Source organism: Apostichopus japonicus, chromosome 8 (genome assembly GCF_037975245.1).
Source record: "Apostichopus japonicus isolate 1M-3 chromosome 8, ASM3797524v1, whole genome shotgun sequence".
NCBI classification, from domain to species: domain Eukaryota; kingdom Metazoa; phylum Echinodermata; class Holothuroidea; order Aspidochirotida; family Stichopodidae; genus Apostichopus; species Apostichopus japonicus.
This window is the reverse complement of record NC_092568.1, coordinates 33,727,427-33,750,846: the sequence shown is the minus strand read 5'-3', so window position 1 is coordinate 33,750,846 and position 23,420 is coordinate 33,727,427. Positions and strand designations below refer to the sequence as shown.

The window sequence follows — 23,420 nt, the reverse complement described above, 5'->3', positions numbered from 1 at the left end:
CAATACATTGATCTCCGAACATAGTCGCTCTCCTATTTGTTAATGAATAATGTCATTGGTAATTGTCAATTTTCTTTGACACTAACATTTCGACAAGGTCGATCAATAAGTTCCGAAATATCACACATATTTACAATTGCCTGGTGACAGAGCAAACACGATACACACAGCAGCTGTTTTCACTCTCCTTGGGTACATTGTCAAAGAATTGCCAGTATTGTCAGATATTCAAACATCTGGTATGTTTCATTCACAAACTCGCTACAGTAATGCAGTGTGATCACATGTATTATGTTGCCTTTCATTTTGGTCCTTCGGTATAGGTGTGGCATTGCCACCTAGGCACCTAGCCTGTCTAAATCTTTACTTGAATGACGTCATCCATATACTTGCAGGCTACCGTTGTTCGCTGTACCAGGTTAAAGTGCCATATTCACTCTTATTACCATCAGTGATGCTTCAACACTGAATAATTTTATACAATTTTCGAGTCAAAAAAAGGGGAGGGGAGGGGAAATGTGGGGTGTTGATCTACAAAGATTGGCATATGTCTTCCATGGTTCTGTTATACATAGCTCAGATATTTAGGAGCAGGAACCGCATTTTTCAGTTTGCATATTGCATTAATTACACAAGCTCACAAACACGTAGCTGGACTTGTGTTACTACCAAAGACTTATTCCCTTCGGTAAGTGGACGTGTCAATTGTAATAAGAAAAAGAAATTTAATAGTCATGCGGTACCATTGGAGGTTACCGCCTGCTATCGATTGCTTTGCGAAACCACTTTGACGAATAGTACTATACTTCAAGTAACGATAAAGGGAAGCAAGTCAACAGTATAGCGTTTGATCATTTGTAGCTCTCGGGTTAAATGGTACTTCCCCCTTTGCCTTCTATCGCCTACCCAAAGATAAAGAAATGTGTCTGATAACAGTTGACGGTACGAAATTATAAATGTAAAAATTCGCTCCTACTAATCGATAGCGGCCCCCCCCCCCCGCCCGAACATTGTTTATAGCATTATTTCCAATCACACACTAAAACGTCAGAGTGCCATTTCTTACCGAGTTTAAATTAGTCTGTTTGATAATTAAGTGCTACTACGGCGACATGTAGCATATATAGCCCTGCAACGCGCCTACTAAGGCCTAACAATATAGTGTAGCTTTGTGTAAGATTAAACTTGGCAGTCATGAGTCTGGTCAGATCTGGTCTGGTCTTAAGTTTCGGTGCAACTCAGAATTCCTGACTACAGACCCGATTCGCTGCATTTGCATTATTTTGCTCTGGATGTCAAATTTAAAAGAAACTTTTTTTGCGCAACTTACAATTAACCTAGCCTAAAAGTACCACATATCTACAAGCTCACCATGATACATAACTTAGCACACATCTCAGAGTTGGGTCTGAAATTGCTGTTGTCATAACGGAGGCTGCAGGTGCTACCATTGATACACTGAAGCACACACAAACACAAAATCAAATACTTTCGTGTTAAATATTTGCTTCAGTATATTCAACTTGCTTTAACACGGTGGAAACAAAAATGTCATCAAAGGAATCTAAACTTGGTTACAGGGAATTATGGACACTGTTTTTGTTTTGTTTTTCAATTATGTTATATGAAAATTCAATGTGGTCTAAAATGATCATCGTATAATCATTCTAATTAATGCAAATGACCAAAGGTCAAAAGATAATTAAAATCATACAAAAAAGGTGAGAAGATTTCCTGTAACTTTGTGAGTAATTAGATTTTTCGAAGCCTCAATAACAATTAAAAGTAATTTTGATTCAAAGTGTCCGACTTATCGAAGCCTCCTAAGCTGTTCTACAAATATGTTCAATTTAGTTGAGTGTATGTTGACTGTGTCACAACCTTCTTAGTTATTTTCTCCTGTGTGGTTTCAGCATATTCTTCCGTTGCCTGCGAAGCCTGAGGTTTGTCTTAATACACCCGCAGAGTGATGTATATCGAGGTTCATCACAATATCCTTTACCATAGGCCTATTGGATAAAGATGGTGAAATGGGATCACTGAATGTAAATTTACGTACGAGTGAAGTAAATACGCATTCTTTTGTGTAACGGTATAGTTCTGAATAAAACAGTATAAAGTCCAAGTGCATACCAGTTTCTATATAAGGCAACTGGCACGGAGCAACTAGAGCCTATGGGTATCTGTTGCAGAACAACTATATTTGCTATTACAAACGTTACAAGATACAACCACCACCAAATACACGAACCACAAAGGAGACCATAGAGGCCATATTGCAAGGATTTCGTTTTTATCTCACGTAATATACTGGTGGACAATTTACTTCGTTGACTATCGCTTAGAACACACTACAAAAGGTAAGTCAAATTGAGTCGACCGATGGTCATAGTTCATCGCCGAAAAACCTGGATTAAGTTTTCGCCAAAAATTGGATTATTGGTTCCGCAAAACGTTGACTAATAACGAAAATCTTAGCTTTCGACCGATAAACCAAGTTAATGGAACGGTATTCCAAGTTTATCGGTTGATGGTCCTGGTTATCGGTTCATAATGCAAGTTTTTCGCTGGTAATCCAGGGTTTTCGACTAGTAAGGCAGGTTTTTCGCAAATAAATCAGATTTTTTTCGCCGATATGACAGGTATTACGAAAGATGATCCAGGTTTTCGCCGAAAATCTAGGTTTTCCTCCGAAAACCTAGGTGTTTCGACCGATAATCCAAGATTTCCCTTTGATAATCCAAGTTTATTGGCGATATTTCAGATTTTTCAAGCGATAATCCTGATTTTATCGTTGAAAAACCTGGACATTTGAAAACCAGCCCTTTAGTAAAACTGCAGTACATTTTTCGCCATTGCCCGCTTCTTCACCTTTCAAGGTTATTAACGGTGACTTATTTACTATTAGGAACTTCAGCCAGCGTGTTACGTAATCAATTTGCCAAGCCTAGCAAAGGAAACTAGCGTGGAAAAGTCACTTGCACGGTTCAAATATCCCGTGATCTCAGACCGCGAGAGCCTATTAAAATGCACGAGGCAGGTAAAACGTTACGGTAAAAGGGCGCATTCCAAATGTTTTCTTTTGATAAACCTGCATAATCGGTTGATAAAGAAGAATTTTGTGAGTCCAGCTAAGGTTGTTTCCCCCGATTCGACATTCAGAAAATAATGAAGTCAGCTAACATATTTCCTTGTTCCTATATGTATACTTCAGTAGAATTGCTATACATACACCGACCTGTATGGAATCTGGTTATATGCGCTAAGTATGCAATTTTGGAGTTCTTAAAGTGATTCCGTGCGTTTGGAATTAGGAAATCAGAAAATATTCATTTCAAAAACTGGACCTTCGTTTAAAGACTCGCGCAGAAAGAAACGTCTATAGCCGGTAATCTGACCTAGTTTCGAATGAGGTGAAACAGAAGTGCTAGACACCACCATCGATCCCAGAAAAAACGTACACAGCTTGCTACCTTGGGTAGTTAGACACTAGTGTACACCCATTACAAAGAGCTGGGGTCAATACCCACAGCACGGTGTACAAACGAAACAGCGATGGACATCTAAGTTCCAGCTATAAAAGTAAAAAGGTATCACGTTTCATTACTGTCTGCATTTTGTAGTGACAAGAAGAAAACTTCACTTGCAAGCATTATTTTTTTTTTATTATTCATGTATTCTCTTACGCCATGCCTCTTGATTTAAAGAAGCCAATGAGAGAACGCACTGTAATGCATATTCAGAATTCAGTATCAATGAACTCTCAGTTTCTCGAAGAATAGCTCACAGTCGATGTGAATATAGCAGACTAGTGACAACAGTAGTAAATGTGCAAAACCTAGCCTATGGTCACATATAATACTTCACTTGGTATACCACACGGTATTTTCACATAGTCTTTGTTGGCGTCTGCTATAGCGATATTGAAGCATATCAATACATAAATACAAAAAGGAATAATTGCTCTCATTTTTCTCTGTGGAATATATCTCAGGAACAGACTACAGGGTTGCAGAGGGCGAAGCCTCCGCAGCCTGCTGCAGCATTTGCGTTCTTTTTCTCTCATAGCGAGCTTGAAGCACGAAAATTCATGTCAGAGAGGAATTAAATTTTATTGGAATGTTCGAAACCCCAATCGGGAGAAGGGGCCGGTAGCTGCAGCATTTTGTGATATTTCTTGTTTTTGTTTTGTTAGCTTGATTTTCCATATATGTGTGGGGGGGCTACTTTCGGACACCCATGATCTCAATCCGTTTTACATTTGATATTTTCTGCAGGCATCATCATGGATAAGCCAAGAAAGAGAAGCCAACGGGGAAACAGAAATGCAATATCTCATAATTTTAAAGACACGGTACATCATGATGGCACTGATGATTGTCTTCGTTCCACCCAAGAGGCACTAGGGAGAATGAGCATGAGGGAAACGACAGGGGAAGACTCGAACACTACCACGAAAGGCGACTTGTATCCAAATAGCTTAGGCCCCTCAAATAGCGTAGGTCGATCAAATATATCTCTTGAAACATCTTTAGATGAAACTACGTAAATGAAGGTAATGCCAAATTACAAGTTTGAAGTGTTGGCTCCTAGCATGCAGCAGAAAGATCTGCTTACTGAAAATGGATCATTAAAATCAACCAAAAATGATAATATCTCACATCTAGCAGATCTTTTCAATTTCTACGTTGTCAATTTATATCGCCGTGGCATAGAGGTACTTGTTAAAGATCGATCCGGGAAATCCTTCCAGCTCAATGTAGTACGCAGCGCCACAGTTACAGATATAAAAAATCAACTACAAGATATGACAGGCTTTCCTCCAGATCAGGTGCGTTTAATATACAGTGGTTACGCTCTGCAAGACGAAAGGAGTATTTTAAGTTATGGCATCAGTAATGGGTGTACAGTGTACATGGATTTACGGCTAAGAGGAGGAGGCGGCCACATTTTGAAAGTAGAGACATCAACTTGTTCCTTTAATGTGATCGGTAGCCCTGGCTCGACCTTTTCTTCAATAAAATATTCTATCTACTCCGAAACTGGCTATCATCCAGATCAACAAGTTTATGGTACAAAGAAAGAAAAATGGAAGACCAAGAGTGCCTATTTGCATCAGATTTCACCCTTCAGCTTACGCTGCGCCCCTCAATGCCCCTGAAGATAGAGGTGCAGTTACTAGACGGAGCTATCTGGCCTTTAAGTGTGAAGTCATTTGACACCATAGCATCGATAAAATCCAAAGTTCAAAGTGCCAAAGGTGTATCCATTAAACAGCAGCGCCTGTTTCTCGTTAGCCATGAACTCAACGATGATACGACACTCTTTAGCAACAACATTGAAAATAACTCTCGCCTTACTCTTTTGGTAATATCACCTGGTTGGATGTGTGTATTAATACTGTGCCCTGGTGGTCTTGCGAGGCCTTTTAAAGTTCGACCAAATGATACTATCACCACCTTAAAGTTGCTCATAGAAAGAGAATTGAATGTAACCGCCAAACAGCAACTCCTGACTATTGCCGGGAATACACTAGATGAAGCTAAACATCTGTCAGACTATACTCTGAAGGATAACTCCATCATTAAGTTGGAGATAAGTAAAGTGAGGTTCATACAACTACATTGCCAACTGAGAAACGGCAAGGTTTTAACACTGCACTTGGACGACTCACAAACCGTCAATGACCTCAAGCAAATGATAAGTGAAATGGAGAGTATTCCACCAGACCATCAGTTGATTATTTTTGAAGGAGCTATTCTGACCGACACCAAGCGCTTGTCAGAATGTAGATTGACGGACCACAGTCAAGTGTACTTGTTAGGTCGCGCTTCAGGAATCGTTAACTATAAGTGTGTAGTCCATACTCCTTCAGGTAGGAGAGAGGTCATTGATGTAGGGTTCAGCAATACAATCGGAGGTATTCTAGAAAAACTAAAAAGAGATCATCAACTATCTCTGTCCCAAGAGGAATTTAGAATGGATATACAGAAATACTGATAAAACCTGCAGGGTGAAATGACAATCTTACCCAAGCAACTGATAATATCGAAAGATGAATGAAATTGTAATCTATAGTAGCAGAGACCATGGGCGGCGATCCTGGGGGGTGGATGGGGGGATATATCCCTCCATGAAAATGGGTGAAGGGGATGTAATACACCATATCCCCCCCCCCCCACCAAATGCCAGGAATAAGAATATTTTCATGCCTTCATTTATGCATCATCGTGAATGTACGGCTCTTTTTTAGCTTCATTTCTCGCCTACCATAAACGCAGTGCGATCTTTTCAAATAAACCGTCTTTATAAAGCAAGAATAGTTGACTGTAGGCTTCATTGGCCCTATAACAGCAAAATGTATTATTGCGCCCACGGTATTGATATAGTACATATATGCACGCTCATAGTATTCATATAGGCCCTATAGTAGGCCTACACACGTACATGTTCCCTCGAACAGCTGAGAATCTCATGTTACCAGGGTAATGCTTAATTAGGGGCGTCGGAGCGGTTCGCCGGACCAATATTCACGGCGCAAAAAAAAGGGAGAAAAAAAGTAGCACTAAGAAGAAAAAAAAGGCATAAAATAAAGAACCAAAATGAAACATACTTCAAAATGTGTTTCAGAAGATTAATCGGGTACAAAAACAGACAAGGGAGAATGCACAGAAGAAAAGCTCGGGAAGTGCCATTTCCTGCAATCTGGGAGGCATTTTTCAAAATTTTCTCCATTACGCTACGCGCCAACCAATGGTGGCGCGTAGCGTAGTTTGACCTTCCAAACGTCCCCCCCCCCCCGATAATTATGGTAGATGGCCACACTCTGATCTTCCTTACCAATCCCAAATAGCTTCCGACGCCCCTGTTAATACACGTACGTTTCACCTGGATGCCCTAGCAATCGGTACCTAGGAATGTAACTATGTGTAATTGTGTATTGCATGTGTATAGGCCTATAATAGCCTGCATGAGGCCAGTTTCTTCATCGAATAATATAAAGAGCTCTCGAACATTCTAACGTAGCGCCTGAAACAAGATTGACAGGAGCAATTTTCCCAAAATAACACCCGAAATTAAAAAAAAAGTATTTTGGATCCTGATATCCCTATTTGAAAGTTGGGTATATGCCGCTTGGAAACCTCGGGAAGTGCCGTTTCCGGCCATCTAGAGGGTTTGTAAATCCCAAAATTTTCTTGTACGCTTCGCGCCAACTCATGGTGGCGCTACGCTTAGATAGTGAACAAGGTCATATCCCCCCCACTCGGAAGTACGGATCGCCGCCCATGTTATTTCAGTTTGAAGAGGAATTGAATTATAAGAATGCACAGAGGGGAGGAAAAGAGATTGTCTAGGCGTAATAGCAGTGGCGTGCTTAGGATTTCGAACGGGTTCAAATTTTGTCGACTGATTTCTGTAGGGGCGTGAACCTTGACAGAAGGATCAGTGTGGATCCAAAGCTTTTATAAAGGAGGGGTGCTGCTCTGGGATCATTGAAACCTCCCAACTCCCACGTAGGGAAACACATTTTTAGCCCTCAAAATGGTGCTTTCTGAGACATATTTAGACTATACGTTAGGTGTATGTGAAGCAGCTCTAGAGACGCAAGAATGCGCTAATGAATAATAATAAATCCAAACTTGAATCGATTGATTTAGGTCAGAGCTTTATGAAGTTTTATGGGAGGGCCAGAAGCGAATCAATTATTTTGTAAAGGAGGGTTTCTGCCCTGGGGAAACTGAAGCCAATTCCCATGTAGGGGGTTTATTATTATTTTTTATTTAGGTTTACAGTCTTGTACAGGGCCAAGGCCCTTTCACACGACTTTTACAACTTAACCCTGGTCATTGGTAACTTGTCACACCTACACACCAAAGTGTGCACAATTCAATCAATCTCTCCTGCCAGTGGGGCACCACAGTGCACCACAACCACGTGTCCCCCGGGGGACTTCCCATAGGGTGCAGCCACAAACCGGCGCACGCAACTATATTTACAAGTTACCACGCAAGTCCCCATTTATACACCTGGGTGAAGAGAGGCAATGGAGATAAAGCGCCTTGCCCAAGGACACAACGCAATGATCTGGCCAGGGCTCGAACCTATAATCCTTAGATCACAAGTCCGCTGCCTTAACCACTTGACCACAACGCCCTCACAAAAAATAAACATTTGGATGTCAAATGGTGCTTATATATACATACTTCGTGTGAGGTTGAAGGGGGGGGGGGGGGTCGGCCACATGGGGGAGTGGATAAATTCTTCCCCAGTGATTGAAAAAATCCACGACTGGACAATGACCCGCTCTCTCACCCACTTGTGCACACCATATATATATATATATATATATATATATATATATATATATATATATATATATATATATATATATATATATATATATATATATATATATATATATATATATATATATATATATATATATATATATATATATATATATATATATATATATATATATATATATATATATATATATATATATATATATATATATATATATATATATATATATATATATATATATATATATATATATATATATATACGTAGAAATCTCCCTTCGCTGTTTCAAACGAGCTCACGTCCTTCTAAGAGTATTGTATTTGATAAGAGGGAAAAGAGGGATGTCTCAACTATATCATTAAATTTTCTTTAAAATCTAAATCCTAAGCTAATCTCAGTGTATAACTATTGTAGAAGTATTGTAGAGGGGGAAACCACAAAGTTAATTTGAACAAAGCCGAGCTTCGGGGGACCATGCCCCCTCCCCCTACCTCTCCCAGCTTAGATCGTCAGTCGGGGGACATTGTTCAGTCGGGGAACTTTTGCATGTAGCAGTTGAAGAATGCACCACTTATACGGGGTTTCTAATCTCCCCCCCCCCTATATTTTCAACCTTTTAAAAAGTAATTTGAGCAATGTGTTTAGGGATATTTACATGTAGACCTCATTTACAGTCTAAATATCGCTAAGAAATGCATCGTTTGCAGTCTAAATAATCAATTTTGTTTCTATATATGAGGTGGAATAAATAACTCTTGATAGGAAACGCTAACATGTACAGTGTTTGCAGTACACACATGTACAGTGTGTATATGTGCAGTGTGTAATAGTGTTAGGTGTATTTTTTTTTTTTTTTTTTTGTAGCCTACATGTGTGTATTGGTTGACTTTCATTTTATAGTCTATCAATTTAATGAACTAAAGCAGTAGCAGGCAAGTACAATGCAAATAGTATTTGTTTATATGACATTGAAATCTGCACAGTATTGAATTGAAGTACAATACCCAAGCTCAAAACATAGGGAACGTCAAAACAGTCAAAAACTTTTTGTTTGTTGTAAAAATCCCAAACTTTGAGATTTTTCATTTCAAAATAAGACCCTCCTGAAATATGTTGTACAAACAGGGTAGTACCGGTACTATTCTCTTCCTGCAAAAAATCATCAGAATTTTTAACTTGACGCGTTCTGAGTTATTGGCTGTTACAGAAGAGCTCTTTTGTACATCAGAGCAACTTTACAAGCTCATAAATTAATATTGAAAAATGCAAATACCCTGATATTTGCTTAGGTGTAAGGATTGTATACTTATAATTAAAGTATGAAACCCTCACAGCTCTAGCATGGTTACTTTGGTGAAAAATTGGCATCAAGACCCCTTCCTCTTGCTAAATCGCAGCATGAATAGCAATATTATCGGAAAGCATTTTAATCATTATTTTATATTGTTTTTACTAGACATACTAACCTCTGAAAGAATCAAGTACCCTGAATCGATGGTTTAGGAGTAATATATCACTAAAAATAGCACATTTTTTAGTGAAAAATACCAAAATCGAAAATTTTAACACTTTTAAGTTGACCTTACTCCACAAGACAATGTTTTTATAGCCCAACTTGTTATTCCTTTTTTATCAGATAGACTATATATGCATCTGTAATAGAAAGGTAGTAGGATGTTTAATTGCTGTGGCGACAAATGGCGGAATTTCAAAGTGTGACAAATCGGCCAATGTTGAAGCAATGCAACTGACATTTTCAGAATATGCTTATTTCATGGTGTTCCAAGCATACAATAAATTTATGAAGTTTTGGAGAGGGTGCAGCAACATCCATCCGTTATTTGACACGGAATGACCCATCGTATACAGTTTGTACAACTTACAAAGTTGTTCTGTACAAAACGAGGTCATCTTTGACAGCTATTATCTCAAAAGTTTCATGCTGAAAAAATCTGATTATTTGTTTTACAAGAAATTTAGTACCACCCTGTTTGTACAACAAATTTCAGGAGGGTATTTTATTATATTTTTTAAATATGATCCTTGCCTTCGTTATTCCTTTAATGGTTCAATTCAATCAGTTGAAAACTACAGTATTTTTATGCTGGCATTATGTCTAGACACTCGTTTTACTTGATATTCGACATTCATAGCAGATGCACGGATATAATTTAATGGTTCACTCAAATCAGTTGCCAAGTACCGTATTTTTATGCTAGCATTTTATCTAACTTTAATCGTTTCATTTTATTTCGACATTCACGCCATTGCACGCAACATTTAATGGTTCACTTAAATCAGTTGACTAATTCAGTATTTTTATGCTGGCATTTTGTCTATTATAAATCGTTTTACTTGTTTTCGACATTCACGGCAAATGCACGCAACATTAGTGGTTCTCTTAAATCAGTTGACTAGTGCCGTATTTTTATGCTGGCATGCATGTCTATAGACACTCGTTATACTTGATTTCAGACAACTCACAGCATATACATAGCCTATAACATTATCATATACACTTTAGTTGTTTGCAATGGTATGCCGTCTATGCCTGCATATATGGTTATTAACAAGCTCTGCAGCCAAATTTCTCTCTTCGCAATTTGACAGTAATTTTGTTATTGTATATTAATTAGAAGTTTCTTCATTAAATGTTTTTGTACTTGTTTAGGCATACCACTGCACGCTTCCCTTAAGCACAAGCCAGCGTATTGTCAGGGTCATTATGTATTTACGTATTTCGTATTCCTGCATGTAGAGGTATTTTAAAGTGCAGGTTTTCATGGAGGACAGCAGCCTAGACGCAAGGTTTACTGAGCCGACTCAAACATTTTTTAGATGTTGCGTCCCGTGGACGTAAGATTAAAAATCACAGTAATAATACTGCTTATATAGCAACTTCCATGGGCGGCGATCCTGGGGGGGAAGGGGGGATATATCCCCCCATGAAAATGGGTGGAGGGGATGTAATACACCATATCCCCCCACCAAATGCCAGGGATAAGAATTTGTTCATGCCTACATTTATGCATCATCGTGAATGTACGGCTCTTTTTTAGCTTCATTTCTCGCCTACCATAAACGCAGTGCGATCTTTTCAAATAAACCGTCTTTATAAAGCAAGAATAGTTGACTGTAGGCTTCATTGGCCCTATAACAACAAAATGTATTATTGCGCCCACGGTATTGATATAGTATATGCACCCTCATGGTATTCATATAGGCCCCATATAGTAGGCCTACACACGTACACACGTGTTCCCTCGAACAGCTGAGAATCTCATGTTACCAGGGTAATGCTTAATACACGTCTCACCTGGATGCCCTAGCAATCGGTACCTAGGAATGTTACTATGTGTAATTGTGTATTGCATGTGTATAGGCCTATAATAGCCTGCATGAGGCAATTTTCTTCATCGAATAATGTAAAGAGCTCTCGAACATTCTAACGTAGCGCCTGAAACAAGATTGACAGGGGCAATTTTCCCAAAATAACACCCGAAATTTAAAAAAAAAAAAAGTATTTTGGATCCTGATTATGAGATATTTCGGACATGATATCCCTATTTGAAAGTTGGGTATATGCCGCTTGGAAACCTCGGGAAGTGCCGTTTCCGGCCATCTAGAGGGTTTGTAAAACCCAAAATTTTCTTGTACGCTTCGCGCCAAAACATTGTGACGCTACGCTTAGATAGTCAACAAGGTCATATCCCCCCCCCCCCACTCGGAAGTACGGATCGCCGCCCATGGCAGAGACTATAATGAGGAAGACATTTGCCCTCCGATATTTATGCCAATTGGTACAGAGGGGGGGGGGGTTGGTGGAAATTAATAATATACCCTTTTGTTAAAAATGATTCAAATACTGAAGCTTGTGGATCGCAAAGCACAGAGGATCCAGTTTTCTGAGATGATTTGAGATTAATATGAAATGGTTGCGCCATCCAGATTAAACAACCTTCTGTTGTCTTTGCTGAAAGGAATGGAGTGACTGTTCAAGTTTGAGCAGGAGTAACCAGTAGGCATATTTAAATTTCTAACAATTTTGGGGGGTTGGGGGGGGGCTGTGGGCAATAGTGAACACCTTTATTGTTTCTGTTGCTGATTTCTATGACAAACCATAATCGTTTGAAATGACGATGATTTTTACTATGTGTTTATTCCAACCCGCTCTATGTATTTCCACGGAAGTGTCATTACTTTGTGTTTTAGTCAGAATCAACCGAGAACGATTTCTTCGTTCAACAATGTTTTTGATACCTTATTTTTAATTAACCGCCTTCCTCATTGTCCCCACACAACTAGTTATTGTTTTCACTGTCACAACAAAAGTCTCTACATTTTAGAGTAACGTGGTATTATTTTGTTGTTTGGTAACTTCAATTTAATTGACATATTTCCTTATATAATATTATTTTGTATTTTCCTTCCAGGCTCTCGAATCATACTCCGTTTGTTGTGTTTTGTCCGTTAGATAATCTTCAAATTTCTTATTCATGTTTGTGGTACAAATGTTGCACGTTCACACTACGTTAGTTCAGGTAAACCATGTCATTAACAGAGACTGGCTTTTTTTAAATCCATACTCAATATATTTCCTATAAAGAACCTTTGCAAATAATCTTAACCTTCAACTGCTATTTTTATCCTAGTGATTCGCAGATCCGTTTGACGAATGTTAAGAGAAAGAATGCTAGGAATTCATGTTTTTATCGAATATAACAACACTTAATTACTTGTTTCGATCTAATCTGTGCAATAGTTTTAATTGGGTTACAAATATGTGACATTACAACCATATTCGTACCGTTTAACATTTTGGGGCTTGTGGTAAGTTTTAAATGTCATTTTCTCTCAAAATTTTAATCTGGTATGTATATATATGCTTTGGTGATGTTTCCGTTTGTATTCATCTGGTTATCAATCATGATTATATGAACTTGATCTATATATTATTCGTTTACGATTGTAGTATGTGCTTGTCAGTCAGGGTTGACCCTACGTTCCATGTTTCCAAATTTCCTGTGCACCTTCCCTCGGCAAAACGAAGTAAAAGTTCGCTCGTCTAGTTTCCCTTATCTGGTTCCACTCCCCTTCCCTCCCCCGCACCCCCCCCCCTCCCCCACCACACTGTAATACCTTCCTTTTAATTGGGTTACAAATATGCAAATATGTGACGTTACAACCATATTCGTACCGTTTAACATTTTTGAGGCTTGTGGTAAGTTTTAAATGTCATTTTCTCTCAAAATTTTAATCAGATATGTATGGATATGCTTTGGTGATGTTTCCGTGTGTACTCATCTGGTTATCAATCATGATTATATGAACTTGCTCTATATATTATTCGTTTACGATTGTAGTATGTGCTTGTCAGTCAGGGTTGACCCTTACGTTCCATGTTTCCAAATTTCCTGTGCACCTTCCCTCGGCAAAACGAAGTAAAAGTTCGCTCGTCTAGTTTCCCTTTTTCTGTTTCCACTCCCCTTCCCTTCCCCGCACCCCCTCACCCCCCCCCCAACCCACCCTCCACCTTCTCTTTCGAGTATGTAACCCACCCAGTCGTAATTGTTGGAGCGAAGAATTAAAAAGAGGGCGCGATTCCAGATTACTATTCCATGTAAAAGCCTGATGGGTTCCACAATCGAGTGTTCCGTTGACCGTCGTGTACACATTATAACGAGTAAGGACTTTGGGAGTTCGCCTGATCAGCATCCATTGAAACTTTCAATTTGCAATTTCTACCCGTCATATGATGTTGGACAGTCATAATACTTGCAAATTTCCATACACGACCGATTAGATTTGGCTTAGATGAGTAGAAAATGAATCATTGTACTTTAAGGTGCTTAGATGTAAACTGGTGATACTTAGAAGCAATTTTTATTTATCTTTATATGCAGAGGTTACGTACATCCAAATCTTCGTTTCGACAGTTTGAAATGCAACAGCCTATATTCCTTAAAATTATTTTAAACTTAAAACGTGTTTTCCTTTTAGATATTATGTCTTGCTGCGTCGAATTTGTCGCACATTTCTGACTTGAGCATTACAGCTAGGTTAATTGTTCATTCAGTATTGCCCCCAACTTAGCAGCGTTGTAGCCTATAGTACTCGAAAGGAGGTCGGTACTCGAGTACCATTTTGCAAATCATGACTCGGTGCTAGCACTCGCTGAAAAGTAATCGGATAATAAAGTACCCGTAGTTGTCAGTTAGTACTCGCACTAGGATGCTGAACTTAGTAATGATATTTGTACTAGGAGTACTAATTTATGTACAACTTTAAAATGACCTTACCAACAACAAGCCGAATAATGTTCTAATCCTTTGAATTCCATCGTATCACTTTGTAATGGCAGGCCATTTCACCCATACGTCTCTAATCCAGCGCTATATACAAGTAGCCAAATAGAACCAAGCAAAATAGTATAGGCTGTGCGAATATGAGGAATGCATGAGTTTGGTAGGCCTATATGTTGCTAGCTTACGGAACAATTTTTAGCATGATATATTGTGCACTTTCGTCTAAATTCCTGTAAAAACATCTGGAAGTTGTTTAATTGCTACTGCCACAATTGTCACTGCAATATCAGAAAGAAACATTCTGAATTTGGTAGACAATAACGACATCCGAGCAATATCGTCACATTAAACTGTTAACTGATTTAGTTACAACGACCATCACTAGGGAGAAATATTACTCAGTAGTACTCGCATCCTAAGAATGTACTCGGACCATATGGTACTTTTTTTTTTAAGGAGAAGTCGCCCAGGATAGAACCTGGGCACGAGAACCAAACTATCAAACGACTGATCCGCTCTCAACCCCAATTCAATTTCAATTTCAATTTCTTTATTCCAGTATAAATGATAACATTTATAAATAGGACACATAAAAGATGATTCATAAAAGACGTAAACATGTACAAAAATGAAAGCATGAAACAAAAACAAGAAATAAGATAGAGGAATAGAAGTTTTAAAGATTAAAGATTAAAAGGATTATAACAGAGATTCTAAGAACCCATTTTGAATATAAATGGCTGCTCTGTAGATAAATGAGTTCTTAAAAAGCATAATTCTAAAAGATGGCAAGATAGTAGGATTACGTAGATTGTACTTGCTGGTTCTATTGCACAGAGAGATCAACTCGGAGTGAAGTGGGTGATCTTTAGAACTATGTATATTCTTAGCTAGTCTTATGAATTCATTTTTAGCAGCAGTGTTTACTTTACCAACAAGGCTTTCATAGTCGAGATTAAATATTTTGGAGCAGTATTTCAAGAAACTTCTAATTCTTTTCTTGTCCTTTTCAAGTAGAAAGTGATACCAGACAGGAACTGCATACACAATCACTGGCAGAATTGATGAGTTGAAAACCTTATCTCTTACATTAGAATGAAAATAAGGAGTAATATATGCCAACGTTGATACAATATAATACACCTTAGACATCGATTTAGATATATGTTTAGTAAAGGTTAACTTGGCGTCAATATCAACCCCTAAGTACATAGTATGAGACACCCGCTCAACAATGGAGCCTTGAACATAAGTTTTCTGATCCCTGGTCTGAATGAGACCTTGATGTTTAATGTTAATGTTTTCAAAAATTATTTCTTTAGATTTCTTTGGATTAAGTAAGAGGTTCTTCTGCTCACACAAATTGACCATATTATCAATACAGTATTTATAGTCATTTTGATTTTCAAGGTGTGTCCGCTTTGAAATGTTACAGGATATGGCTGTATCATCAGCGTACTTAATTACATCACACCCCATTGAAGAACGTATATCATCTGTGTATATTGTAAAAAGTAACGCAGATAGAGGACCTCCCTGGGGGACTCCCACTGTAATATTTGATTCCTCTGAATAACCTTTCTGTAGCTTGACTTGTCGAGACCATCCATGTAAAAAATTAGCCAACCAATGTATAAGCCAAGGCTCATTGATAAAACTACACAAACTTTGGATTAACCGATTTGGTAAAACCGTATTAAAAGCACTTGAAAAATCTAAGAATAAAACTTTAGTGACTGTTGTGTCACTCTGATTTAAACCAGAAACAAACACAATGTACGAGCTTGAGTATAGCATCTGTGCAGGACACGCCTTTTTTGTAGGCAAACTGATTTTTATCACCGTGTGATACGATTGCCTGCGTCAAGTATGGAAATAATAATTTTTGCATACAGTTAAAACCAATGCTGGACATGTCAATTGGTCTAAAATCGTTTACAGATGTTGGAATAGAGATTTTAGGCACAGGTGATGTTTTAGCGTGCTTCCATAGGGACGGAATTGAATTCTCATTTAAACTTACATTATATAAATTAGTGAATATGCCAGCTAATTCTTCAGAGCAATACTTGTACACCCACCAGGGAATTTGATCAAAACCAGACGCAATTCCTATCTTAACAAGTCCAAATTGTCTTTTTACATCTTTCTTTAGTATTACTGGTGGTTCAGCAGTTGATAGGTCTGGTAGTATAAATGAAATATCTTTGCTCGAAGCATCATTAAAACGTCCGAAGTGTTGACTTAATTTTTGGCCAAACTCATCAGTTACCAAGTTTCTTTGCTGTTCATCTGGTTTCCGTATTGATTTGAGTAGATCCCACAGAGACTGTTTGTCTGTTGTTACCTTTTGAAAGTATTCATTCCTCCTCTTGAACACATGTTTGTTTATTTGCCTCTGTAACCTGTTCCGTAGAGTAGTGTCACCGTCATCAATTGCTTCCTTTTTCTCTTTCTCCAACTGCTTGATCTTATCATCGGCTGGCAATCTTTTCATAACTTCTGAGTGTGACATTGTCCTATAAGGAATGCAGATATCAGTTGTAAAATTGATGTAAGATGATACTACTTGTGTCAATTCATCTAAGGTGTCACACGTATCTGTAAAAACCCTCCAATCTGTTGAATCCAACATCACTCGTAAATTGTCAACATTACTCTTCCTGGTGTCTCTTTCCTTTGGTCTTGGTATCTTTTGAACTTCTCGATAACGTTCTGTGTATCGTGGCATAATTAGAACACTGAAATGATCTGATGTAGCTATAGGATGCATTTTCTTGGCAGTGAAGTAACTCCAACCTTTAACGTACACAGCATCCAAAATGGTGTTAGATCTTGGGAAGGTGACAAAATTTACGAGGTTGTTGTAGCCCATTGTTTCGAGGAATGGTAAACGGTCCCTGTTGAGATCCCCAACAATAATGATATATGAACGCGGATTCTCCATTAAAATTGATGTTAAAGCATTTTTCAACGCTGCGTTCGAAACCGTGAAGTTTGCTGAAGGGCGAGTATACACATTTACGATAGTCATGTTTGATATGTCACTGGGCAGAAACCGAGGACGAGCTCTCACAGCAAGTAACTCAATGTCCCAGTTCCCTTGCATCGGGACTGTGACTGTGTGATCATCGTCGGGTGTTCATCACCATTCCCCTCGAAAGGGAACACATACTACACGTACATGATCTTAGCCAAAAGGCCGAGAAGCGCCGAAGCGAGAAAGGCCGAAGCGACTATGGTACTTGGTACTCGGAACCTTAAGTAAAGGTACTAGGATGTATTGACTGAACACTGCCTGTAGTGTTTAAACGATGCTACCTTTTATACCTTCTTTCAGTCATGTATTAAGCACCTGTAGTAATACAATCAACCATTCCAATCTCTCAAATCCTCTCACTTGATACCCCAAAGCAACTATTATAGTCATAGAAAAATAATAAGGGTCAGAGGTTATCACTTCTTGGAAAGTTCATATTGTTTCTGTGGTCACGTATATTCTAGTAGTAGAGAGAACACGCTGAATAGATTAGAGAGCATCATCATCTTGTGTTACTTCAATTATCCTTGGAACAATGCAAATCCTATATTGTAAGGTGAATAGCAGATTAGGCGACGGAAGAGGTTCAATCTGCCAATGTACAAAGAGAAGGGATGGAGACTTCGTAGGGCAGTGGGACATGTGACTTTGATATGATTGGGGGAGAATCACCTCAAAGCCGCCAGACATAAATGATCCCTCTGTGTACTCGATCTTAACACATATTCCATATATTTGAATGTTTTTCAACAAAACAGTTATACATTTTGATTATTATTTGTTCGTTTCTCTTAATTACCAAATGGAACGAGACACTTCTGATTTATGAATAGGGGCACTTTGGAGGTTTCACCTTCCTCCTTCCCCAGCTCACGGCCCTTATGCATTGTCCATATAAATGTGATGTATAAGCTACAATGTAGGATATTTTATCTGAGCAGACACTATACACAAATGGACTAACTTTACAAATACACCTGACCTCTATAAAAAATACACTGTCGTTGCCTTTGCCGTCTGCTATCTCACTTTGCAACTTGCACAGTAAATTGTACGTCATGTGTACACACAACACCTGGAATTCGAATGTACCCACTCATAGACGAACAAGTTACACGAATACTGCACGTATGCTGAAACAGGAACCACTTTTGACTCCTTGCTGTTAGGAAAAATCTGGGTAATCATACGTTTCGTTTGTTATGTCCACAAGTTGCACGATCCCGTAAATATCCATTTACATTTAGGAGTTACACACTTTTCGTCGGCATTACTAGGCCTAATTATTAATACTAGCGTAACCAGGCTAGCCTATACTTATGCTAGCCTACTATAACTTAGGCTGCCTTAGGTGATTCTCCCACAGTACTCAGTAGTACTAAGTTAATATAGTACTTAATCGGCTAGTTCTAAGCCAGCCAATAATGCCCTGTCTTCAGTACTAGGCTATGATATCGAGAGATGCATTACAGTGTATGTATGCGCAGATGTTCCCTCCTTAGAAAAATGGTAGAAAAACGCCTTTACCATACAAATAGGTGCTTTCTGCCATGGCAAAAACTGGAACGTTTTTGCAAGGTATGGAATATACTGCACGTTTGTTGAAATATTAAATGTAATGTTAATCAGGTAAAAGATGATTAGAAAGTATAAGTAAGTGCCTTATACTAGTAAGTGTCTTATTGCTAATATTAGTTATGTGACAAATTAGTTGACTGTAGATTACCAGGAAATATCTCAGTTAGGCCCTTGGGGAAATGACTGGCTGAAACTAAATGGCTCGCAGAACATCAGGCCTACTGTAGTTGGCAGCTACTGTACTGAGATTTCTATCTTACATCAAAACTGAGACTTTGAGGTCAGTGGCGGAGCTAGGGGTATTGGTCAGAGGGGGCGAGAATGGTCTGTAGGGGCACTTTCGACACTATCCAAACGGAGGGCCACCACGGGTTGGCGCGGAGCATACAGAAATTTTTTGAGTAAATATACTTCCTAGATTGCCGGAAATGACCCTTTCCGGGCCTTGCTAATTTGCAGATAATGTGACAAATGTCAATAGGTAGATGAGAGCACAATAAAAAAGGCAATAATCGCGAGTAAAAAGTTGTAAAAAGCTGAAAAGGGCACCAGCAGTCCATTTGGGTCCGTCAGGGGGGGCATCCGCCCCCCCCTGACTGTATGGACGCTCCGCCACTGTTTGAGTTCTTTATCTGTACATCAAATTCAATAGCCCAAGCTAGCTATCATGCGCAGCAAAGATACAAACACAAGATTCTGCTTCTTATATGCAATGTTTCAGCGAAGGACGAAAAAATGAAGTTATTTACAGTACCCACTTTAATGGGAAAGGGACTGAAACTGGCTGGGGTTGGATCGACTTGCCTATAGTTGTCAGGAAAAGGGAATATATGTTCGTTCAACTTTGAATAAAGTTATGTAAGGGAGTTGTATACCGTACAATAGTGTGAATTGCACAATGTCTAGCTTGGCATATATATACTGTATGGTAACTAGTCTACATGGCTAAATTTACCGCTTCAAAATTTGATAGTTATTGTTGTATTTCTTTTCCTTTATTTTAAACTAGCTGTATGCTCAAGTAAGAACACAATTTGCCTTTCAATGGAATTACCAGTATGCTACAGTAGTTAGTTCTCAGAGTTTGCTGTTTGATTTAGTTGTGTCATTCAACTAATTAATCTCCTACTGTCCAGTCCCATAGAAAGTTAAACTTTGTGTCATTACTGTTTGTTTACAAATTTAAAATGCTAAGCAAGCTTTTCACCACCAAAGTTTGTACAGTGGTCTCTGTCTCAAAGTGCCAATTTATAATGTTAGGACCGAAAATTTCTGCTATTCTCTATGATGTTTTCTTCTAATTATCCATGAATCTTCCCTTTGGCTCTTTTACAGGTGTGTAGATGAAGTGGGGGGAAATATCAAGGAGCCTAAGACTAGAGCTACCGTCCTGACTCTTAACAAGGCAAAATAAATCACCTCGGACAGATCTGATAATGGAAGACTCTTTCCTTGATAACCTCTGTCATTCCTCATCAACTAATTGCACCTTTTGGGGAGAAAATCCCCGTGGTCATTGCTTTGAATTGCTATTTTTTGTAGTGATTGCACATGTAATCTTTGGCTTTGTGAGCAGCATATATATCAATCGAGTAGGGTCGACAGTAAGCCCCAACCTCAAGAATTCCCTGGCGCTGCGTAGCCGTTGCATCCTCGGACTTCTCATAATCCTCCTTTACTTGATTGTAATCAGCTTGAATGTGACTTTTTTGTTCACTGATAGGAACAGCTCGGTTGCCCCTATAGACTTTGTCGCAGATGGTCTAGTGGTGATCTCCTGGTTTGCCCATGTGGGTTACCTGTGGAATTTACGGAAAGCTCACCCTGAGCTTGTCCGAGGCCACAAGCCAGTTATCGCATCATGGTGCTTGACGTTAGGGGCGACTCTTATAAGATTGTGTACATTTGTCCGTCAGTTATGGAATCGTGAACCGGGTTTGTCTCACTATGAGCTCTCGACTTGCCTAGTCTGGGTCTGTCTTCAGTGTCTTTATTTACTGACCCTATTACCAAGTGTCAAACAGGTTAGGATTTATTTTGAGCCGAGTAGGAGGAACTTGTATCCAAGCATCAATGCCGATGTACAGGATGAAACAGAACCGTTGCTTGCAGGACGACCGACAGTGAGATATGCCCCAAATAGGTACAGTGAATACGATGATTTGGGAGTGGCTGGTAAAGGTGCCAGTTGGGCCTCAAAGTTGACCCTTTGGTGGACAAATTCACTGATGAGAAAGGGTGCCAAAGGAGGCCTTAACACTGCAAGCGATGTCTTTCAGTTACCAAGGACTTTGCAGACGACTTTCATTGAGCATTATTTCAAGCAATTTTATCCGGGGTCTTCCAAATCTGATAATGAAGTGGGGGAGCAGTCCTATCACGACAGCATTGATCCTGATGGGGAGTTTGTAGCCTCAGCTAGTCATGTGACCAGAACAGAACCGCCAAAGATGCCAGCAAAATCTCTGACTCTGATGAGAGGATTGATTAACGGGTTTGGATTGAGGTATTTTATCCTGGGAATCATTAAATTTGCTATCGACATTTTGAGCTTTTCCGGACCTCTTCTACTCAATGCTCTGGTAGCTAATATAGAAACTTCCGACGATGATGATAATAATGGAAGCCAAAAGGGTTTCATATTAGCTGCTGGCTTGTTTTTTTCAACTTTGATCGTGGCTTTTCTAGGAATTCACTTCAACTACCAAATCAACAACATAATGTTACAAATCCGTGCGGCTGTCATCTTAAGCATCTACCACAAGACCTTAGCTATCACGTCAGCCTCACTGTCCATCTTCTCTACGGGGGAGATTGTCAATTTCATGAGCGTAGACTCGGACAGAATTGTCAACTTTTGCAATAGCTTTCATTCGCTGTGGAGTTTACCCCTTCAGATCGGAGTGGCATTGTATCTCTTACACCAGCAGTTGGGGTTGGCCTTCTTGACTGGACTTGGCTTTGCCATCCTGCTTATACCTATCAACAAATGGCTGACAGTGAAGATTATGGGCTACAGTAAAGCAATGATGAACCATAAAGACGGCAGAGTAAAGGTGAGAATATCACTTCATATTGCTTTGTAATCATGATATGGATTCTGTGATGGTGAGTATAGATTTGTGTGAGTCACATGTGGCTTGTGTAACTTTTTCAAGGAAGGAAAACTTAGACACTTACAGTACAGTAGTATATGCAGAAACACCAGTTCAGGTACAGACCTGTGCGATAGTTTACAGGTTTTGGTGGAGATCAATTGTTATTTAAGGTCAGCAGGGGTTAAAAACAGTGGTTGAAAAAAGTGTGAATAGGTATCTGAAAGAAGACAACTACAGATCTCATATTAAGCATATTTAAATGTCCCTTTAAGTGATTGCAAACAACAAACAAAACAATTCTTGCTGTGTAAATTACACACATTTCAAAAGACAAATTTTCTCACTTTGGCCAGACAAAATGCAAACACCTTGAAGGCTCCAAAAATTTGGTCTCACTATAGTACAATTTTCAAGATTTTTGGCCATATTTTGGAAGCTCATTTCTGAGAAATATGTTATCACCTTATTGTTCTTTTAACTTATATTGTCCAGTAGACTGGATAAAAATCAGTACATCTCATTTTGATTGTGGAGTGTGGCCCCTTTGAAAATTCTCAAAAAGCATCAAGGAAAAATGTGAACTACTGTAACACTGTCAGTAACTATGGATTCCATATGGATGTAAGCATGTCAGTGAGAGGCTTTGTAATAGTTTCCAGTTTTGAGTCATTTAACATCCATTGTAGGGTCAGATCCAAAACCTGTCAACCTTAGGGCTAAAATTTAGATGATCATAGTTATCAATTTTGATAGTTTTGTCCAAAAGAAGAACAATTTAAGCTTGCTTGGCTAAAAAATTAAATTTGTATGTTTCTTTGTTAACGAGTACTGCTTAATTATATCAACAATGCACTTAAACCAGCGTTATGGACGGAAACAGCAATTTGTGCCACTGAACTGCAAGGAATGATGGAATTCACAGGAATCTGCACCTGAATAATTGTTTATGGTACTGATCTCTCCAAAGTAGTTTTTGGAAAAATTAAGTAGGGCATCCCTAATTAAGATGCTAATCGAGAAGAAAATCATTAATTCCGTCCATAACGCTACCTGATGTCATTAATCTCCTGGCAATTTTAAAGTTCACTTCAG

At 38.8% G+C, this 23,420-nt stretch overlaps 2 protein-coding genes across 3 annotated transcripts in view; both read left to right on the top strand.

The window, feature by feature from the left end:
* Nucleotides 1-87: 87 nt before the first annotated feature.
* On the top strand, nucleotides 88-6,105 carry LOC139971699 (uncharacterized). The gene is made up of 2 exons (XM_071978406.1): nucleotides 88-2,360; nucleotides 4,278-6,105. Exon 2 carries the CDS (start codon nucleotides 5,089-5,091, stop codon nucleotides 5,998-6,000), a length of 912 nt encoding a protein of 303 aa, XP_071834507.1. The 5' UTR covers nucleotides 88-2,360; nucleotides 4,278-5,088; the 3' UTR covers nucleotides 6,001-6,105.
* A 12,571-nt stretch (nucleotides 6,106-18,676) lies between these two features.
* Nucleotides 18,677-23,420, top strand: part of LOC139971687 (ATP-binding cassette sub-family C member 10-like) — a 28,446-nt gene continuing 23,702 nt past the window's right edge. For both annotated transcript variants that reach the window (XM_071978374.1, XM_071978373.1), the window contains exons 1-2: nucleotides 18,677-18,832; nucleotides 20,566-22,286. In XM_071978374.1, the coding sequence (XP_071834475.1) occupies nucleotides 20,667-22,286 (1,620 nt within the window). In that variant the 5' untranslated portion in view covers nucleotides 18,677-18,832; nucleotides 20,566-20,666. The remainder of the gene's footprint in view (nucleotides 18,833-20,565; nucleotides 22,287-23,420) is intronic.

Excerpts from the sequence above, each read along its gene's own strand:
- LOC139971699 (XM_071978406.1), top strand. The coding sequence starts at position 5,089 with ATGGAAGACCAAGAGTGCCTATTTGCATCAGATTTCACCCTTCAGCTT.